Consider the following 22807-nt stretch of genomic DNA (forward strand, 5'->3'; position numbering starts at 1 on the left):
TGGGTTGACTCAGCACTGGCGCCTGCATCGCTGCAGCCCATGCAAGTGTACTAATTATATATTCAGCTAATGACTACGACAAAGATGGCACGTATATAAAGACCACATACACAATCACCAGATGAGAGAGTGTGAGGCGACAATGGCGACGATAAACAATTACCGATAAACGATTGGCATGGGACGATCAACTTTGAGTTGGATCATCGCCCTGCTTGTTGGTGTATGTATGTTTTGTGTGTGTGTGTGTGTGTATGTGTGCTTGTGGTGTTTGATGTTGTGTGTTTGTGTGTGTGCGAGAGAGAAAGAGTCGGATAGTTAGATAGATAGAGAGAGATTCAGTCGTTTCTTGTTCTTGTATTAAAATATTGTAGTAAAATATTGTTGCTGCTGTTGCTGCTGCTGCTGCTGTTGTTGTTGTTGTAGGAAGTTGTTTTTGTTTCTATCATTTTCATTAATTTTAATTTGTTGTTCTTATTTGTTGTTGAGAAGAAGTCGCCGCAGACGCCACACAACGAAAGTAGGAGAATTCGCCTTAGCCTTCGCTTCAGTTTAGATACTAGATTTAGTTCTCGTTTGGTTTTGTCACTTCGTTTGGTTTGACTTTACAGAGATGAAGTATTGGTTTTCGATTCGTCTTACAATTTGTTAGCAAATTATTTCAATTACCTAATTTGCTATTATTAAGTTTCTTGGTTTGCCTCTTTAAATCTTCTTCGTGTTCTTCTTGTTGTTGTTCTTCTTCTTCTTGAATGGGGAAATGCGCGCAACTGGCAACTGCTTCATATCTACTGCTTTCTTGTCAACTGCTTGCCAAAAGACAGGCGCGCATGCGCACTTTAATACTTCTGTTTAGCTTTTACATTTGCTCTTTTGATATAACGTTGCGCAAAATTTTGACATATATATATATATGTGTATATATATATTTGTTTTGTTATATATATAATTCTATAATCTTTCAACTTTATAATTAGCTTCCATTTTAGGGGGTGTTGTTGTTCTGCATTTTTGCATTTTAATACCAATAAGTACTCGTTAACGCTTGCTGTGTTGCTGCTGCTCTTGTTGTTGTTGTTGTTGTTGTAGTTGCTGCTGCTGTTGTTGTTGTTGTTATGGTGGTGGTGGTGTTGTTGTTGTCTCTGCTCATGCTCCTCACTATCCTTGATCAATTTCGCCTTCTGTACTATATACGATCTTTGAATTTGTTGTGTTCTATGTCTGTATGCCCAGTGTTTATCTTCTTTGAGCCGAACTTGAGACTATTCCTATGTTCCGAACTGTTCCGAACTGTATGTGCTGACTCCCTCCCACCGTTCGCTGCTTAACTGTCGACTACCAACTGACTTTGCTGCTCCTCCTCCGATCCCCCAGATCACCCGGATCCCTAGAGGACCCATCGATCCGTCTAACTTGACTAACTTGACTGTTATGTAGCTGCAGCTGTGGCTGGTGCTAACTGACTTAGAATTATCCATTGATTGAATTCGCATTTGCATTGGCCGCTGCTGCTGCCGCGGCTGACAGTGATTTCTGGCCCTCCTCCGCCGGCGAGGGCGTTGCATCCCGCCGCGGCGGCATCCGTTCGTTGACGGCATCCAGGCCCTTGGCCTCCGCGAACGAGGTAATCTTGTGGTTGGGCGAGAAGCCCTGCATGGCGTTCTTCAGCGACTGCTTGCCGCCGGAGAGGGCACCGAGGGGCAGGGCGCCCGTGGGCGTCAGCCCCTTCAGCTGCAGCACCGACTCGGACTCCTCGCGCAGCACTGAGAAGACGCGCGCCATCTTGCCGATGGCACGGATCTTGTTGCGGATCACCTCCTTGCGCAGCGCCGCCTCGTCGTCGGAGAGCGGCTCCTCGCTCTCCTCGGTCATGAGCTCGTCGTCGGAGCAGATGTTCAGCACGTTCACCAGCATCTCGGTGACCTTCTCGCCCACGAAAGGCAGCGACCAGGTGAACACGTCCATGAAGTTGGGTAGCCAGTACGGGTGCGGCGAGCAGTTGAACTGCCGGATGTTCATCACGTTGTTCTCGTACTTCAGCACCGCCGCCTTGTTGTTGTACACGTCGAGATAGTTGGGCGCCGAGAAGATGGTGATCAGCGAGGGGAAGCCGGTGGTCTGGCTCTTGCGGTACATGCGGTAGCCGGCGTCCTGCGCCTCGTGCGCCCGGATGATCGACAGCAGGTTGTTGTTCTGCAGGAAGTCGCAGCAGGCGGCGTAGCTGTAGAAGTACGAGCAGCCGCGCACGGAGTTGTGCGTGTAGAAGTCCGAGTTCTTCTCGTTGCCGAAGTCCTCCAGCGGATCGGACCACAGCAGGTCGCACATGGGGCCGAAGGCGGGCGGCTCCTTGAAGCGGTCGAGCCGCCGGATGTCCTCCAGCTCGTGTATCTCGGGCGAGAGGCCGCCGTGCACGCAGAGGAACTGCTGGTTCATGAGCGCCGCCAGCGGCAGGCAGTCGAATGCGTCCATGCAGGCGTCGTACACGCGCTCCGAGTACTTGATCTTGCACTCCTGTTTGAAGGTGAAGTACTCGGTTAAGTGCCGGCACTCGTGGTTGCCGCGCAGCAGGAACAGCGTCTGCGGATAGGTGATCTTCAGCGACCACAAATACAGGACGCACTCGATGCTGAAGTAGCCCCGATCGACGTAGTCGCCCAGGAACAGATACTTGGTGGTTGCCGGCGAGCCCCCAATCTCGAATAGCTTCATCAGATCGTAGAACTGGCCATGAATGTCGCCGCACACCGTCACCGGGGCCTCGATGTCGATCATCGTCTTTTCCGTGCGCAGTAGCGTGGCTCCCTCCTGGATGATGCGCAGGGCGGCGCTCTCCTCGATCCTGCCCTCCAGGATGAAGTGCTGCTTGAGGACATCGTGCTGCGGCTTCCCGGTCCGCGCGTCGAACACATCCGCGCAGGTGAGTTTACGGCTCGGCGGAAATGCCACGCTGTCGATCACACGCTCCTTTGTCGATATTGTGCTGCGCTTGGTGGGGCTGGATGGACCGCTCGAGGTTCCAGTGCCGCCCTGACCCTGCTGCTGTGTGCCCGCCGAGCCAGCCGCTCCGGCTGATCCCGATCCCGATCCCGATCCCGCCGCTGTCCCCGTCGTCGCCGCTGCATTCTTGTTGTCGTGTGTGTTGTTGACATTGGCCTTTTGATTCTGCTGCTGCTGCTGGGCTGCGGACTGCGACTGGCTGCTGCTGCTGTTGCTCTGCGCCGCCGGCGAAGACATGGTTGCCCGATCCTCCGACTGCCCCGCCTGCGTCCTCGACTGCTGACTGCTGCTGACTCTGGAGCTTCTGCTGGCTGCTGGTTGCTGACCTTCCCACCTGAGAGTTGATCACGTGTCACTGCCCCAGACGCGCCAGCTCCTGCTCCTGCTCCTGCTCCACCACCTGGTGCTGCTGCTCCTTGGCCTAGCTGGTTCGTCCTGGATCGTCCGTGGGATTCCCCTCTCTCGCTGCTTGCTATTCCACGCGCTCTGCAATGAAAAATGTGGACGCCCAGTTAGCATTTGTATTTATATTCATGCTGGCGCACAGTAGATGGCTGGTATTAAAAATAAAAAGAGTCCCGACCACCAAATGTTGTACATAGTATACATCTGTATTATTTCCTGTTCATAACAAGCATATGAATCAGATACGTTGTGGTTTCAAAACTTTATAGGATAATACAAACATTTTGGGTATGGACACAGAAATATGCCATTTAATGAGCGAAATTAAATGATTCTATCCAAATAATTGTGCAAATAATTAGATTTAACCCATCTAATGCAATTTTAATGTTATTAATTTCTATTCTCTTGACCGCCACTGTGCTTCGCACACACACAGCAATTTTACAGTTAAACAATTGCACCGAAATTTCAGCAGTTTATTAGTCAGAAATGAGGAAAGAAAAATCATTTTATGGCAACTGCAACAGTAAATCAAGAACCGAATTAGATACAAAAATTATACTATTTGTTCAAATTTCACATATGTATGAGTACTACCCGCTGAAATTACAATTGAAAAGACTATCTATAGCTTAACAACGGCGATGCTAATAACAAAGTGGCACAACTCAGAAGGGTATTAATTAAAAACGTCGGAAATACAATATTTATTTTATTTACACGCATTTTAAATGCCAGTCAGCGGCGGTAATGAAACATGTTAAAAAGGGCATTACAAATTCTGAAGGTTAAACCGAGTGACGGAAACCAAATATATGTACAAACTACATACATATATGTACCTTCAGGATGTTGTGTAATTATTTTAAGCTTGAAAAATGCAGTAATACTAATTCCCAAGGCTTGAGATTAGAGACGGAATATTCAAAGTTTAATCTGTGGACTGAAATCTCACAGACTTTTCATTAAAAATGACATTTGTAGTAATAAAATAGTTTAAAAAACACCATATATGTTTTCAGTCTTAGAATAGTGACGAAAAAAACATTGAACACAAAATTTGTGTTAGACTAAAAAAAATTTGATCATATCAATTAATCATTGAAAATTGAATTGAAACCCTATCGTTTTAAGCAACAACAAAATAAGCTGGTGACGAAAGCCACACGACGGGTGTCAAGTTACATTTTATATGTGAATGGCCGAATTGGCCACAACCTGTTACCTTTTTTCACACACTTCGATGTTTTTGGCATCGGTTTCGCTTTTTTGATTAATTGCAGCGTTTCGCAATTGTGCATACATGCACACACAACACATTTCTGTTGGTAGCTGGCTGTCATTCCTTGCACAAATGCAAATATGTGCGGATAAATTAGAAAAATAATCAACGCCGTCTGAATAAATATAGCGCTAACAATCACCGCAGCGGTAGTACAAACAGACGGACGGACAGACTAACTGACGGATAAATACAGTAGACTAACTACTACAAGTTGTCTGCCAGCGACGTATTGACTGACTGACTAACTGACTGACTAACTAACTGACTGACTAACTAACTGACTGACTAACTGACTGAATGACAACTGCAGCGTGTGGCAGCGCATCGCAGCAATAATGGCCAAAACAATACGGCCAAAAACACGTGCGTCCTGCCGAGCGAACATCACCCATCCGCCCCGTGGTACCGCCACATTCACATGGCTGCAAATTAAAATCAACTGTCGCTTCCAAATTGAATAGGCAATGGAATGACGCAAAAAATTAACCTGCCAACTGCTTTTAATCCAATGCGAGTCTAGTTGATTACGTAAACGAAAAGAACGAAGTCAAATGGGAAATTCTTTAGCAATAGGAGAATTGAAAACAAGCTGATACTTTTGAGTTTAACTTTCGTATTCTACCTATAGTTTTATCATAATGCCATTTAAGTTACAGTTCATATCTAAGCAAAGCTGTTTAACTTTCAGTTCATAACGCGCGAAATCAATTACTTTCCAACAAAGTAAGTTAACGACTCAGTTTCATGTTGGTGCATTTCATGAAAAGACATTAAAATCACTCAATGACAATTACAACCGAAAACTGATTACAGTTTTATGGTCAACACTTTGTACAACTTTGAAATCGACAGTAACAGACGTTTACTATCGTCTGTGAAAAATATTCTTTGAACAAAGAATCTGGAATGGAATACTGATATTAATAACAAAGTAGCTTTTATGCAAATATAAATTTAATATACTCACATACCAAAATAGCTTGAGTGTGTGTGTGATGATTTTTAATTATTAAACGAGTTTTGCAAATTGGAGAGAACAACATTCATTGTCTACACAGCTAATTTCATGCATACTTGTATATTTCATTTTTTTTTTGCCTGTGGTTAGGTTTTTATGGCTTTGTGCATATTTTTGCGTTTACACGATCGCATCAACACACCCACAACAAGTGGCTAAATGTTCGACATTCCTGGCTGTACGTGTCCCCCATCTTACACTCGACGAAATAGGAGGGCCTTCCCCTTCCACCCCACCGAAAAAAAAGGAATGAAAAACAAAGTCGGTAGAAAACAATTGAAATTGTAGGTGAAACATGGCCAAGCAGGCTAATGAAATACAACTTTTTGTTTACAAAGTCTGTTCTACTTTCCGCCGATATGTGACCTACAGTGGGCACTCGAATAAACAAACTGTCCATTAGTGCATCTAATTCGATTTATTGAATTAAAATTTCAAAATGATGTTATTGAATCATCCACAATAGTTTCCAATCAATTAAATTAGGAACCACTTAGACAACAACGGCGTCTTGTTTCATTTAATACCTTAATTAATGGCTCATAAAATGTTACGGATTTTATTTAATTAATTCCGGCTGTCAGATGTCCGATATATGTACATACATACGTGCATTGCACTGCCATAATATAGAGGGGCTCGTCCCCAATGTGCAATTTATTGTGCGCTACGTTGTACACACATTAATGTGCATAAATGGGCATGTCTTCATTTTGTATGAAGCTAGGCTCTCATGTCGGCGTAATTATATAAGCATTTGTTACTGGTATCTCCCGAGTGCAATAATGTGCAAGGGTGGGCGCCACAAACCGGTAACGAGCGCCCAAATGTAGTTCTGCGAAAATGAACTCAGAGAGGGCGTGGCAACTTGCACTGCGTACCTAGTATACCCTAAGAAAGGCTATTTATTTATTTATAATAACAAATACAAATGTGTATAATAATAAATACATTATTTAGTTTTATTCAAAGCATCGTCGACTGATGATAGTCAACCAATTAAATGGATTTTTAGTTTTCTCATTCATGTGGAAAACTAGATCGAAATTAATAAATTTGGCTTGTGGATAAGAACTTGAACAGCAATTAGTGCCACGATCAGCATGCGCAGCACTCACATCTAGTGGGAACCCACTCCTGCTCCATAGTCATTCCATCCGATCCACACGCACTAGATCTTAATTCAGACCAATGTTTTTCCATTCAATTTTTATTTAAAGCTGCGTGGAAGACTTTCTATTTATCCCAATCACGTATAAAAATCACGTTGGATAGCCTACGACATTAATCGAGCTATAACTAAATTCTATTTGTCACTTACTTGAAAAGATAAAAAGCTATCACTGATCAATGACAAGGCACCATAAAAATATAATCGTAATGCACATAATGTATGTTAATTCAAAAGACGATTGTAATTAAAAAGCGTTTCTAAATCTTGTTGGTGTTGATGGATTTTATTCAAAACAATCTTTTTAAAACTTTAAAAGTTTTTAAAGTTCCCAAGTTCTCAGCATTGATAACGTTGCTACGGAAGGTTGACAACCAAGACGAAAACCACCAGAGGCTTCATAATCAAATAATCTCTCATCCAGAGAGCGGCATTAATAATTTAGTGGGCCGTATGCCGTAATGTCTAAATGATTGGAAGGGCGACGTCACGTCGGTGGTTTTGTGGCTGGCTGGGCGGTTGCTAATCGAGCATTTGACGCATCAAATTGAACGCAAGCGTTTTAATGGATATGCATTGACAGTTGCAATAAATTTGCGCCATAGTTATTAACCTCAATTTTAATGCAAATAAAACAGTTTGATCGCGCAATGAACACAGCCGCACGAACTACTGCACAACTGCACACATGTGTTTCTGCCGCCATCGCCATGTCAATTGTAATTTGTGCTAATGTTTTTTGCTCAATTTATGGCAATAAATATATATTGGCACGCGTTTATTCGCCTTCATTAAAAAGTAAAGCAAAAGTGCAAGCTGTTGGCATTCAACTATGAAATATTTATAAGGTAAATATTCACCCTGCAATTGGCCTTAGAAGTTCAAGTTTATGGACTTTTAAGGGAGACACAACTAGACTCACAAACGGGATTTTATAAAGTTTAAACAGAAGTTAATTACCAAAAGCTAGCTTTCTATAAATTTCCATGAGGTTTATCAGTTAAACTGTGCATTCATTGTTATCGCATTCATCGTTTATTAGCTTATCGGTGCCCAAGTTCTTGGAATAAATTATTATCGAGACCTGTAATTCATAAAAAGCTTGACCTTTTACGCTTTTCGCTCTCTTTTCGAATACATAATCATTTGATCTCGACATTCGTCGATAAGGTAATTAGCCTAATTTCCCGATCTTATCGCGATAGCTCACTACCTACCTTATCGCCTTATTTACATAAGTTGTTGGCCCCACAAATTGAATTCCCACACAAAATCGATCAGACTGGTGGGCATTTAATGCACTTTATTCGTCTACTCCAAGCGAAGCGCATTGAACGACAGCGGTAAGTAAAAACACCAACTGGTAAAAACAATTTGTTCAACCCATCAATTTGGCATTTAATAGTCCACTTGGCCTCACTTATTGACGCTTTGTACAGGTGTCAGTCCCATAGAGACAAACTTTTTCCGGCTGCCTTTCTTTTTTTTTGTTTCATTTCTCTGTACTTGCTATTCTCGTTATCGTTTCGCTTCTTTGGTATTTATTTTTCATTTTAGACGGACACGGGTAGGCGGGGTTTGCGGTTTAAAATTCTGGTTGGCATTTTTGTACGGTCGGTGGTTTATGTCATGCGATAAACATGTGTGCCAGGTCTGGCCACCCAAAAAAAACATAAAAGGGGAAAAAAAAACTGCCCAACCACCCACACATTTGTAATATTTCGAGCGAAACTGAATTCATAAATTCAGCGTTCTGTATTTCCAATGTTTATCCAACAAGTACATATATGCATGCCTGCATCTCTTGCGTTCGATTGTTTCTATCACAATTTGCGAAAATACAAATATGCAAGGGGCGTCGGTGTTAGGGTTGCCACCGTCACAATTAAAGCAGATATGGCTGCGGTTCAGTCTCGCAGCTCTCTGCAACTTAATTAAAAAAAAAAGGAAACATCAAATGTGTAAATATTTATTGTTGAATGCAAATCAAGCGATCCGAACCTTTAATTAAAGCGGGCCAAGTGCTGTGTTTGCTCGAAACTATTTGCAAAATGTGGCAAAACTAATTAAAAAGTGTGTCGAATGCCAATGGCAAGCACAAAAGGCGAGATACCGAGCTACATAAGCGAAACCAAACCAAACCAAGCCGAAACGAAGCGAGACCAAATGAAAAAAAAACTAACTTAAGAGGGTCAGTAAAAAGCAGCTGGTTTGCTTCCATGTTTATGTGTTTGCTTTGAGGTGTCTGGTGGTAAAAAAAAGAAGTTAAATATTAACATTCGAACTGCCGCCAACAACAATTGCTGTTTGCATTTCTGAACAACGGAGCGATATTGAAAACAGAGTGACACGACAATAATATTTGTGTTCGATATGCAATCACAAGTGGGATACATTGAGTACTAGGTTTCGTATATATTACTCGTATATTTTTCTGTTTTTTAATGCTCATAGAACTCAGTTAAAGAATATAGTTTGTTAAATAGATTTGTAGTTGCTTTTGATTACTATGCAATTCTTTTCATCGAATGCAGTATACCCCACCACTCTACTCTGAGGGGTATCAGGCGGTCTCATCCACTTACGCCTCACCTCCAACTGGAATGGAAATGGAACACGGTCTCCACGACAGACCGACAGACAAAAGCTGACTGGCACAGCAGCCAGTGCGAAACTGTTATGCCATCCGCGTTGATGTTCTTGGCTTACTTTGACTTTGCATTTGCATAATTCCGCTTTCATGCGCACAAAATGGCTTAGCAATTGTCCTTATTCATTTTTATAAACAAACATTTATGTGTTATTCTTTTATTTTACGCTTTTCACTAGTATTACGCCATCCATTGTCTGTGTGTGGCATTGTTTGCCACTGGAGCACAGAGCAAACACATGGAGGAAAACGGCGTTTATAAATGGTAAATTATTCAGCTAAACTGGAGGCTTTTGTCGCCTGGCTGTAAGAATCGCGCCAGAGCGTAAGAGCGGCTAATTTAAATGATTTTCCTGCAAAATGGTCGAAAAATGCTGGAACATTCGAGCCCATTCCATACATTTTCGCCTGTTGAACTACATATCGTGTAGCCCACTTGTGGGCGTGTTGCGTGTTTCCATGTTCGCCTCTATATGGTTTTTATGCCCCCTTCGGCTCAGTTGTTTGTCCTGTTGCCAATTAATTATAATAATTAAGTTAGAAATGCGTTGCGACTGAGCAACAGTAACAACGGCAACACAAAACAGTGAGGGTGGGACAGTGCCGAAATAATAAAGACAAAAAATAACAAAAAGCAGAACAAATTCATGGGGAAAAAAAGGAAACTGTTTGGCTGGCACACGCAAACGAAAACGCATTTTACGGCTGAAGCCAATTTGCCGGGCAATCCATCGAGGTTGCTATATGGCTAGAAAATGTTTGCACAAAAAACCGCAGAAGGAAAAACAACACATGAGCATGAGCACACATAAATATTCATGCAATTGTTTTTCACGTTACGCAGTCGTCGACAATGATCATGTTGTATGATGATGAAGTCACGTTGTTGCCAAAATGAAAAAACCGGGCCGCGAAAGAGGAAAGTGTACTACGGGGGGGAAAAAAAAAATCGTTCGAAACAAATAACCCAAAAACAAAGAGCTCCACCAAAAAACCCCAACCCCTATATGCACATGTCACCCACAAGAGGGCCACCCACCTCCCACCACCCCACTCACACAGGCACACACACACACAACTGACACACACATGGATACACACGACAGACTGCGCGACGAGTAAAATTTTTATTTTCACATAAATAAAATGGAACGGAAGGCAAAAAAGCGAAACACATACGGGCGTTAAAAACATATTTGTTCGAAATTTGAAGCGGATTTTTTTGTTTCATTTTGTTGTTTGGTTTTTTTTCCCCCCTTTGTTGAACCAATACTCTCTGTCTCGTTCTATCGCTGGCAATTATTCTACACGGTGGTCGCACGCCATTTGGCCAATTTTTACCGCTAGGACGCAAACAGAGTGTACAGTTACCCGCGGCATAAGGCCCAAAGACACACACACATGCACATACACATGTAAAAAACAATGTCTAAAGCGGCAAAAAAGCATTGGACACACGCACGAAAAAAGCTACAGTGAAAATCGGTTATGGGTGAAAGGGTGGACGCATATTACTGAACAAAAAACAAAATAAAAAACACAATTCAATAGGGATCTTTAAATCGTTTGTAAAGGTGTCTAAAAGTAGGCAATGCAAAAAGTACTGCTTAACGTTTAAATGGCATGCACTGTTGCATGCTTTTAGGCGCCTTTATAAGCGATTTTGCAGCAATATGATTGATTTCTGTCGCATTCCTGCTAGGAAACAATAATAGGAATTAATGAGATAACCACTTCGCAAAATAATAAATAGCAATCCTAAATAGCATGTGCACATGTGTATGTATTCTGTTTCATCAATAAATTCGGGACTTACTGGTGCTAAGCTGTTTTGACCCAGATTTTCAAATTCATTTTAACTTTTCGCTTAATTAATATACTATGTCGCTTTGTTCTACAAGTACCCAGCTAAGCAAATTATAAATGACAATTCAAAACTAGCTGCACATTTATAATAGCATCATAATTTCGGACACAAACATGTGGCACTCACATTCAGAGGCATTAAAGAACCTGCTTTCGCTTTTAAGATACACACACCTTCACGTACAGATATATTGTTCAAGTGAATGCTTAACTTAATTTATTGTTTCTAAAGAGCGACAAAAAAAAAGAAAAAAAGTAGGCGACACCAAAACCAAAACCAAAAAAAAAAGAAACAACCAAGTCCAAATCAACGCCTCGCACTTTTTTGGTGTCCGTTTGATTGACATCTCGACTTCCCCCCGATGCCACCGATCTCGCCCCCATCCAAGGACCCCAGCGCCCCTTCTTCACCTTATAAACTACACCCCGCCCCTCTGCGGCTGCCTGCTCCAATAACTCAAGTACTTTTTTTCACTTTGAGCGATTTTTCATATCCTATGCGTGTGTGTGTGTGTGTGTGTGTATGCATGAGTATTTGTATAATACGTATGTATGGCTTGTTTGGTGCATGAAAATTGTCGCACAGCGAGATTATTTTCGGCAAATTGTATTCTACTGGCTGTGCCGCTCTGTTACTGCTCGACCTAATTTTAGTGTGTGCTTCGTTCTATGTGCTTTCCACCTCACTCTTGCTTTTGCTTTGCTTTGCTTTGCTTTTGCTTTCCCGGCAATTAGCATTAGGCCACTGCTTGCTGGCTGCTCAACTGGCTGCTTTTTCAAGTGTGTGCGTGTGGGTGTGTGTGGGTGTGTGAGGGTGTGTGTGGGCGCGTAGGGGTGTGTAGTGGCTGGCTGGTGGATGGTGCGCTCAGGTTCAGGCAAAGGTGTGCAAAGTGGCCAGCTAGAATGCGCATGCAATTGTTTATAAATAAATTGCGGCACAAATGAAGTTCTTAGTGCACCGAAGTCCCAATATACTCAAGCTAGTTAGCGGCAAATGTCAGTAAGCGTCGTTCGTGTGACAGTTACTTTCGAGCTACACCGCTTATCAAGATACATTTGCATTTTGCTCAGTTAAGAGAAAATACGTCAGGAGTGAACGACAACTGTATCTATCTACATGAAGCTTCTCGTTTGAATTCTTAAAGGAAATGTACTGGAACTCAGAAAACAAAAAGTTGAGCACTTTAATCAAATCTAGGCATCCGCTTATGCTCTTTGAGCAACTACTGGCCGTCAGCTTCTAAGAGGAGACGTAATGAAATGGAGAAATCAAAACATAGTTAAGTTTAATTAAATGTAGTCAGCTGACCACGTCCCATGCACTCATACAGGCCCTCTCTAACTAAGTTAAACCTTCAACCGACTCAATCCATTTATTTACTCTAAACTGCTCAACAATTATATGCACAGTAGAATCTAAACCAAATTTTGAACGAAATACCTTTCGGATTGAGGGGATCTCGAACACCGCAAATGCGGCTTAACTCTGTGCAAACAGCTGATAGGTGTATCGTGACCACATTTAAGCAATCACGTTGGGTACCCAACACACACTCACACACACGCACACTCGCGTAAATTTTGTTGAATGCTTGCCATAGGTGTCAACGACAGCAACAAATTACCTATAGGCTATTTAAAAGCATTAACTTTAACGAGTAACCGTAAAATGCAACATCACGTATACGCACGCAGCAACACGCATACGCACACGCACGTCGAGCATAGGAAAGAGATAGCGAGCTGGGTTGTATGAAAGAGAGGGGGCGAAAAGGACATGTCATTGACAAAGCCAGCGGAACGAGGATAAACGGCCAAGGCAACGTCATCATTGCCATTATCCTTCGTCGCACAGTGGCGGTCATAAAAACTGCAACGGCTTAGCCAAATTTTCCTTTTTCACTGTTTTTTTCAGCGCATTTTGCTCTGCTTTCTTTTTCAGTTTTTTTTTTTTAGTTGCCCCCTTTGTGTGTGCAAATTTATGCAAAGCAGCTAGCAAAACAAAAACAAAGCCAGCCAACAAAACCAAAGCAACCGCCTTTGTTGCTGGCTAACGGCATTGTTTGCATGCTGAGTGCACTCACACAATCAAAGCGAAGGGAGGCCAAAAGGAAAAGTAGCTCCGCCACTCGATGGCCAAGAGCTGTGCATCAAGAGCACAAAATCAAGCGGTATGACCAAAACATGTTCGAAAAATGGCACTGAGAGGGCCGCGATGCGACTTTGTAATACCCTTTGGCATCTAGACCACAGCATAACCTAATCAGCATGTTTTTATATGGGTTTCAAAGCGGAAGAAAGGGGTATTTTAAACAAATTGTTGGAGTATAGTTACTACATTTATGAGGCTCAGATAACATGAAAACTAAGTAGTTTTCCTTAACAGGAAAGCGACTTGGTAACAATGGGCTATATTAACACTCATATAGATGATAGATAATCCCTTAATCCATAATAAATGTAAATGGCCGTCATCTGAAAGAGTATCAAAATGAGCGAAACAACAACACTCAACAAAGTTTTCGTCGTACAGCATAAAATACTTTGGCCAACAACTTTGCAAAATGCTGCCAACAAAAAAAGGTTAAGTAGCACAAACGCAAAGCACAGAAGAGCAGCAACACCAACAGTAGGCGAATAACAACAGCAACAGAAACAAGGAAGCAACTTTTCACTATGCACTCGAATGGGGCAAAAACCCAGAATAGACGAAGGCCAACACAAATACCCTTACTTCAACTTTTGTAGGCAAAAATAACCTATTTCCGGTTTAAAAAATGGCTGGCAATCTTGGAACGCATCCATCCATGGATTTCAACAATGTAAATGACTTAGTTTTCGAAACAGGAATAAAAATTGGAGTTCTGCTTTCGAAATGTGGAATCTAATCTTATCTTATTTTACAGATATATTTTAGGTCTTTTATTTCAACTATTGCGAATTACACTTCGCCTACTGATTATACATTTTCAATATGGTACCGCTGGTTTGCATTTATGCCAAGATCTTAGAACACTTCCCCAAAAATGTGCTAATAGAATCTTGACTGTATGAGTATTACTTGATTTGGGGTGCTGCGAAGGGTTAATTTAGGAAAAGTAAGTAGCATAACATTTAACCTGGATTCCCTTTGTTCGAAATTCTCGACTCACTCACACACATACACACTCACGCACACACAGGGAGCCCCAGAACGGAATTCCCCAAGTGGTTTTTGTTGTTTCATTCATTCGCGTGGCGGTTTTTATGACCGCCAGTGTATGTGTGCAAAAGTAACTGTAACGAAGCTTCGGGAGAGTGCGTTCAAAGAATACGAAAGGGTGGGTAGAAAGAGGGGCGAGAAAGGTAACGGGAACAGCAGCAGGAGCAGGAGCAGCTGTTTAAAGTGCGAAGCTGAAAGCGAAAGGGCGAAACAAAAGCAAGCAGAGGGAAAACACACACACACACTCACACTCAGCTGGAGATGAAGAAAGGATGGGAAAAAGTCGCTTTTGAATATTTAATATTTATAACTTGAGCAACGAACCGAGAGATGATTTATATCCCCAGCGGAAGCTAATCTCGAGGTGGTCTAACTGGGACGAAGGAGAGGGCTAAAAAAAGAGATAGACAGAGAGGGAGAGAGAGAGAGAAGGAGAGAGTGCAGGACAGCGGAGCTTTTGGTGGCGCAGCCATAACGCGGTTTGAGGTTATGTGCGGTGGGGTGCCCGAGCATATAACGCTGAAATATGACACACCGTGCCCACTGGTCACACGGAAAGAAAAGATACGCTGACAAGTGCGCAGGTCTATTAAATAATTACATTTAAACAGAATTCACTCTGTGGTATTAAAATCACCACAAATATATCTAAAAGTATGCAACAGTACTTCATAATTCCGAAAGTACGATGAATTCATTCAAGCAGATGCCCTTACTGCTAAACGTCAAATACATGTGATTTAAGACACCTCCTGATATTATTCTTGATATTAAAATATTGCATTGGTATTGCTCGTTTATTCGCTAAAATTCTATTTAATTTTAATTTTTAATTTTTTTTTAAATCATTTGATCACATGAAGTAAATGTTTCTTCCTGTGCATCTCTTGTTATTCTGTATCTGTGGCTGTGTCTGTTTGTGTGTATACGAAGTTTAAAGCATGTTGCACCAAAAATCCAAATAAGTATGCTTTATCGATTCCCCAGCTCAGTGACACAGACACACACATATACACCAACCTGCCCACACACTCATACAAATGTAGAAACCAAATAAGACCGAAAAAGCGAGCGGATTTGGCTGGGATTCAGCTTAATTTCGTTGCCGTTGCGCTGGCTTGAGGGTTACAAGGGTTTCCGTGGGGCCATCAAGGGGTGATTGCCTGGGTCCTGGGCTCCGCTCTGAGTCCCGAGTCCTGTATCCTCCTCCATTTTGGCTGCTTCCCCCCGGAAAAAGTCAACCCTGACCGCCGTTGAGGCGCATGCACGAACAGAGAGATACGATACAGGCGCATTTAGAGCCTCGCAGCAAAATGAAAAAAAACAAACACACACGTACGCACGCCCAGGACCAGGATAACAGACGTACGCAGTCACTCAGTTAGTCGGTCATTATGACGAAAACGATGTGGATGTGGTTGCCTATGCCACCCACTGTTCCTGCCTCTGTTGCTTCTGGTTCTGCTTCTGCCTCTGACTCTGCCTCTGCTGTCCCTGTCGCTGTCTGTGTGTCCTAAGTCCTGTGAGTCCTGTTGCTGGCACACGAGCAACAGAATGACAGGACAACAACAGGATGGCAAAAGCCGTAGCACGAGTAAAAGTAACACAGCAGCGGGAAAAGCAGCTACAACAGCACGACAATAAAAAAAGAATACAATACAACGGCGTTCTCATGAGGAAAAAAACACCGAAAAGCTTAAACAATGGGTAGCTACGAACGTGTAATGTTTGATAGGATAACATTCTACGCTCGCAAGTTTAAGAAAAGTTAGTAAACTAACTGACTTTTGTACTTGTATTTGATAATTTCAAATGGCATTTGCAAAAATGTAGACAGAACATAATAAGAGCAGTTTAAGCTTACTTGAATAGTTTAGATTTTACGAAATGTTCACAACGCATTTGATCGTAATATTTTTGGATTATTCTGTTAAAACTTCAATTACAAAATTACTCGATTTATGATTGAGCAAATAATTGCTTTTTGAATTGCTAGCCGAAAGCTGAATTTTAGTTTAGGCACTTCATAAAGACCAATGTGAGTTTCCTTTTATGTTTATTTTGGTTAGTGTCTCTTCCTCTTCCGACTTTTAACGGCACACATCCTTTTTCTTGGGGCCAAAACGTCATCTGCAGCAGAAAAGGATGCGAAGGATGAAGCAGAAACGGCAAAGAACGCCAAGTACAATGGGTCACAACGGGGTTGATTGCTGATGTCATTGACAACAAGGAAATAGTAAAGGCAGCCGGTGGCATCGAGAATCAGGCGACCGCATATGAGTTAATAAGAATTAATCTTACACTGGGCTCAAAACATTACTGTAACAGTGGTCCGGGTTCAACTACCACAGCTATTTTGCCATAGTATATTTAGTTTAAGTAAATCGTTTTGATTTATTTATTCGAAATACAATTATTTCAAATAAATTATTGCAGATTGAGCTGCATATGCAAACACGTATTTGGCTATAAAAGTAACACATTTATAACCATTTACATTTTTGTTCAATATTTATGCATATTTTATTTTTCAAGCGCGCGCCAATGAGTGTTGCGAAATCAAGGCTCTATGTTTGAGCTTATCACGCCCACCGTGCGGTGACGCTTGGGTAAAACAGAGATAGAGAGAGCGAGAGAGAGAAATGGGCAGGTGGTGTTAGAGGGAGTGAGAGTGTGAGTGGGAGTAGAAGACGTGGACGAGGACGAGGAAGAAACTATGCCCGTGAGCTCTTATATACACGCATACAGCTACACACACGCGTATCTGTGTGAGCTTAGGCTTTGGCTTTAGCTCAGGCGATTTGTTGCGTGCGCTGCCGCTGCCTCTGTCGACGTCGACGTCAGCAGAGTTGCCGTGTTGCTTTTACTTTTTGCGAGCTTTTTCCTTTTTGCCTGCGCCTCTACTCACACACACAACACCAGCAAACACACACCCACACAAACCGAGCATAACGAAACGCAGAGATGTGTGTGTTTGCAGCACCACACTAAAAGTCAATTGACCCGAAACTGTTGTATACATGTGCATACAGCTGTGTTCACAATAATAAAACTACCACCTCCCTTCAACTGCAAAGATCGTTTCGTTTGTGGCGTTATCTATTTTTGTTTGGAAAGCAAAAAAGAATTAACGAAATATTCGTAAAAATGAAATTTAACGAAGTTATGAAGGTTTTATAATTAATGATATATTTATCGTTTCTAATTGATGGATTGAGAAAATGGATTTCGTATTGTCCTACCGCTCGTATACGTAATTTTTCTACTGGCTTACGTATACATGATTTTTTGGCTTAATGTGAAAACCTATTCCAATTTTGTTGTAAACAAAAACGAATTTCCTTAAAAATTATTTAATTTGCAAGACATATTGAAAATACATAGTTAAAATATAATTATTGTATCCAAATTCCTTGTTATCATGAATACAGTTGTACATACATACATACATACGTAGTGCATTGTCAGTGCATTGCCAACAAAAATACTAACATTCCGTGGCAAACAAACGTTCCTTTAAACTTTATTCCAAATGCAAATGGGTTATGTCAATATTTAATCAGCATTGCAAAAATTAATAAAATAGCATTCGTTCGTTCACGCAATCTAGGTCAAATACAAGGTCCTCCTTATAAAAATTTCAAAAACGTAGCTGGAAAAAACATCTTACGGAATTTCAAGCCTTGTTCAAACTGGTTCAAAAGCTATGCATGAAATGTAAAGGTTTTTGCCTTTTTTAACAATGCAGTGCTCAATACTTGCTCTTTTTCCACTTTATAGAAATTTTGTACCAACATTCGATTGGATTTCTTTTGTGTAAATATGCATCTAGGCTGATAGTTTGATTTAATTATGTGATGCATGTAAAAGCGAAGCTCTTTCATTTGTGGAATGCAGGCCAAACTGAAATATATTTCACTTTTATTCCCCTTTTAATTTGATTAAAAAGTGAAATGGACAAGCGATTTAGGTGCACTATGTAGGAATATAGTTGAATGATGCAACTAAACAAATTCTCTTGTGATGATTTAAGAACTGAAATCATATGAACTTTAATACTTTAGGGTTTAATTGCAGCAACGAGCTTTATTATGACCATTTCAATAAAAGTTTAAGTACTGGCCAATGAGTTTTTTTTGCAGCTTTAATGGCAATCGTTATTTTTTTGTAGTGCAACAGGGCAAACTGCAACCGACTTGACTTCATATTCTTATTCACGGAAGATTTCCACCCAGTATTCTGTGTGTTTTTCTAAGTATTACGATTCGTGTTGTTATGCTCGCGTTCCTATTTTTGCTTTTGAAAAATAACATAAAAAACTCTCTGTACTTCTAATAGTTTTTTCTGCCGCTATTTTTTCGCTATTATTAGCGCAATTTGTGTGTACGAAAAGAGAAGAAAATAAAAAACTCACGCCGACCAAGCATCTTTTGTGTTTGCTATTCGCTTTGAAAATTCTGTGTGTTGGCGGCTGCTTTACTATTCTTATTTATTTGTATGTTTTATATTTTTTCCCTCAATTTTCCCCGCTCGTTTCAATTGTATTCCATGCGATTCTATCTGGTTCTGGGCTGTCTGTGGCCATTCGTGTGACTCATTTCCCATTGGCCATTCCCACGCAGCCTCTGGTTACCACTTTTAGCAATTGTCGCCCAGCTAATTGCTCAAAAAGTGCCAACGTCTACATCTATCTATTTCACCTGCGAATTGCACCTGTTTGGGGCTTGTGACAGTAATTAACTGGCAAATGGTAACCGACTGCCGATTAGCTGTCAAACTGCATATTTGCATAGCTAATCTCTCAATCGGAATGGTCGTCCATTCAATTGGTGCATTTTAAAATGACCCAAACGGAACTCGAGTCGAAACCAAATGCCCTTCACAGCATTTTACATAATTGCGTTAATGTTTATGCGGAGCATTTGGGAATTTCGGGGGAAAGAAACTAAACAGCTCACGCTGTGTTTTAACAGAAGCACCTGTTCTATCAAACGATCGATTGAAAAACACTGGCAAGCATTAATATTCAGTGCTCTAAACATTTCGGATCTTTTCTTTTGCGCATACAAAAATATTTAGCCGGAGATCTAGAGAAAAACTTTATTCAAAGTTCTTACCAACAATTTTGAAATAATATTTAATATATATTAAATAATTAGCTGTCGCTTTAGATCAACTTTTTGGGCTACTTTTGAAAGATTCGAAATTGGATGAACGCCATAAATATATTGCAGTGAATAGGGGTTTACCATACACAGAAAACAATTACAGAAATTTAACAGAATAATTTAAACATTTCAAATTCTTATAAAGAAAACTAAATATTTTAGTACTGAATTCTTAAAGCCCTACAAATTTGTTGTATATTTGCTAGAAACTATTTAAGAGCCATTTAAACCCATTTAAACCCATTAAAACCCATTTAAAACCGTTTTAGACTCAAGTCATTCAGCATTTTAGGAAACCTTCCAGAAATTTCGGTATGATTTAGAATAAAGTATTAGAAATTCAGAAATTGCTTGGCGTATGAACGTTATGTTACCAGCATTTGCTCTGTAATTTTGGAGGGGGATGGAAATTCGGAATTCGAAATACGGAGTGGCGGAACGTCAATTGCGAATCGCTCCGATTGGAATGCCGATGGCGCAATTATTGGATGATTGCATTGGACGGACACCCCGCAATTATTAATGAATTGCAGCAGTTTTCCGGGCAGTTTTCCTCGCCACTTGGCACCTTCTGGGCTCCTCATGGGATTTCGGGCAGCTTGAGAGGAATGCAGGCAGGAGTGCAGTGGAATTCTCCTTAATATTTATTTTGGGGAGTTGGGCGTGGGAGGTTGGGGCAATAAGGGGATCGCGGGGAATACGAAATAAGTAATAAGAATAACGAATAAGAAATAAGGAGCAAAAGTGACGAGATGAGCCAGGGACCTTGGGTCTAAGCTCTCGGAACGAAAACACGCGCACAGTGGAACCTTGTGGCATGTCCCTGGAGTTAAGAGCTCAGGAGTCGAAGGACAACAAAACGCAAGGAGGTTATACAGAGAGAGAGAGAAAGAGACAAATAGAGAGAGCGAGAGACGGAGATCTGGGGAACAGAGAGAGAGCTCCAAATTGGACAAACAAATTTCAAAGAAAAGCACAGAAAGAAATACCGTTTTCATTAAACAAATTGATGTTTAGTAGATAAACAGTTTTTGTATACTTTGGCTCGTAGAATATATGATTCTGCTTAACTTTTCAATTTTATAGAGAAAAAATTCAACAAATATTGATCTGAATGAAATTGGAAAACAAATCAAATTAATTACAAGGATTTAGTAATTCCTTAAAAACTTAACATTTCTTTCAACAATAAATGAGGAATAATACCTTTAACAACATATCAAACTAAAATAGTTGATATTCATATTTTTCTGGCTGTGTATTCAACGTCGGCAGCGACTGCGCAGCAGCAGAGCAGGCGAAAAAAAGTAAAGCAGGAGAAAAAACAGAACAGAAACATACACCCACACACACACACATTGAGAAAAGCGAAGGAAGAACCGTTATGTGCTGCTGCTTCAGCATGGAAATGTTCGTAGCTTTTGGTGTCCTGCCGCTCACACACACAAATATACAAACGTAGGACGAGGAGAACCGTAATTGACATGCGGCTCTCTTCGAGAAAATCTGTTTGCACACACACACAAAAACACACACATTGCGACACACGAAAGTTTTCTTGTTGAATTTTACTGATATTTCCATTTCAGTTGCCTTTGGCAGCCTTTTTTCGGTTATAATTTTCTTGTTTCACTTCTTTATGGTTTTTGCACACGAAAAAAATTTGTTTGTTGGGGATGTACGTACGTACAGCTTCAGCTGAAATTTCATCGCTTTTCATCACACACACCAAAGATGACTAATAAGAGAAAAAATGTTGCCTATGTATACATATATAATGTACACACACACACACACACACATGTGTTGTGTGTATCATGTTATTTTACCCGTTGCACTCGCGTATTTTCGGTGTTGTTTTTCCTTCTTTTTTGGGGCCAAAAATCGACAGCAAAATTAATTGAAACGGGCATAGGCGGACATTGACATTGCGTTCTATTTTCCTCCTCTTTGTTTCATATTTTTTTATTTATATTTTTTTGTTTTTTTTTTTTGCCCGTTTAATGCAATTAATGTATGTATGCACACACCACAAAAAAAAACATTTCACGTCTTGGCCCGTTCTTATTGGAATATGTACACATACAGCTGTATGTATGCATATGTATATCGGTATATGTATATGCGCGCGTGTGGCTGGACATGTGTGCGTGTGTTTGTTGGTGGTTTGAAACTGCTCCAAGCCTCCCATTTGCGTCTGTGTGCGTGCGTGTGTTGCACAATTGTATGGGAACGGGGCGGTCGAGACGGGGGGCGGGGCAGGGGTTTAAGGGGCAGGATGCGGGAAGAGCATGAGAAGTAGAAAATAGCACGAGAAAAAAAAACAGAGACTGCTTGCAATTTACCTTAGCTTCGCTTTGCTTTTAGCTCGAAATTTTCACACTCGACGGTTTAAGCTTTTGTTTTTTTGCTATTCGCAATTCGTGTTATACTTTTTACTTAATTTTTGTGTGTGTGTTGGCGAAGCGCGTTCGAAATGCACACGGATATCTGATTTATACGGGAGATTAATAAAAAGTGCACGCGCGCAGCAGGGCAAATCGCAAATGTTGCACTCGATAACACGCTCGTTCGTTTTCCTTTCTTATAAGAAATCGATAGAGGCGTGATTAGACAATCGAGGAGATATTCCGATTGGACTGAATGCTGCGGTGTGACCGTTTCGTGTTGTCTGAAAATATGAAAAAGCTCAGATCGAAATAATACCATAGGGATGGAACAAAAAGCAACCAGCAGTTTTATTCAAAATCGGTTTAAAATTTTGTACAAATCAGTAATTAAGACAAAAGTACTAATGACTTCAATCAAATGGCAAATATATACAAATAAAATCAGAAAGAAAGGCTATTCAATTGGTCACATCTTCTTAGACTCAAATATAACAATTAAAAATGCACGGTAATATTGTTATCTGAAAATGCCTTCTTTTTTTCAAAAACAATAGCATACATTTTGCCATTGTAAGCCACCTATAAGAATATTTTTTCTTATTAGCATTTTGTAAATCCTATCAATTTTGAGCAATAAAAAAAGCAATTAGAA

The 22807-nt window shown here is 40.9% G+C and overlaps 1 protein-coding gene across 2 annotated transcripts; it reads right to left on the reverse strand.

The window, feature by feature from the left end:
• Nucleotides 1-1171: 1171 nt before the first annotated feature.
• LOC6549668 (serine/threonine-protein phosphatase 2B catalytic subunit 3) lies at nt 1172-22432 on the reverse strand. Of its 2 annotated transcripts, none has more exons than XM_001977418.3 (2): nt 22111-22432; nt 1172-3483 (listed from the first exon to the last, which is right to left on the reverse strand). In XM_001977418.3, the coding sequence occupies exon 2, from the start codon at nt 3232-3234 to the stop codon at nt 1471-1473; it is 1764 nt and encodes a 587-aa protein (XP_001977454.1). In that variant the 5' UTR covers nt 3235-3483; nt 22111-22432; the 3' UTR covers nt 1172-1470. The 2 variants fall into 2 exon arrangements, with proteins under 2 accessions (XP_001977454.1, XP_026837820.1); XM_026982019.1 differs by lacking the exon at nt 22111-22432 and adding an exon at nt 21595-21723.
• Between the last annotated feature and the right edge of the window lie 375 nt (nt 22433-22807).

Source organism: Drosophila erecta, unplaced genomic scaffold, assembly GCF_003286155.1.
Source record: "Drosophila erecta strain 14021-0224.00,06,07 unplaced genomic scaffold, DereRS2 tig00000126-arrow-pilon, whole genome shotgun sequence".
Classification (NCBI taxonomy): Eukaryota; Metazoa; Arthropoda; class Insecta; order Diptera; family Drosophilidae; genus Drosophila; species Drosophila erecta.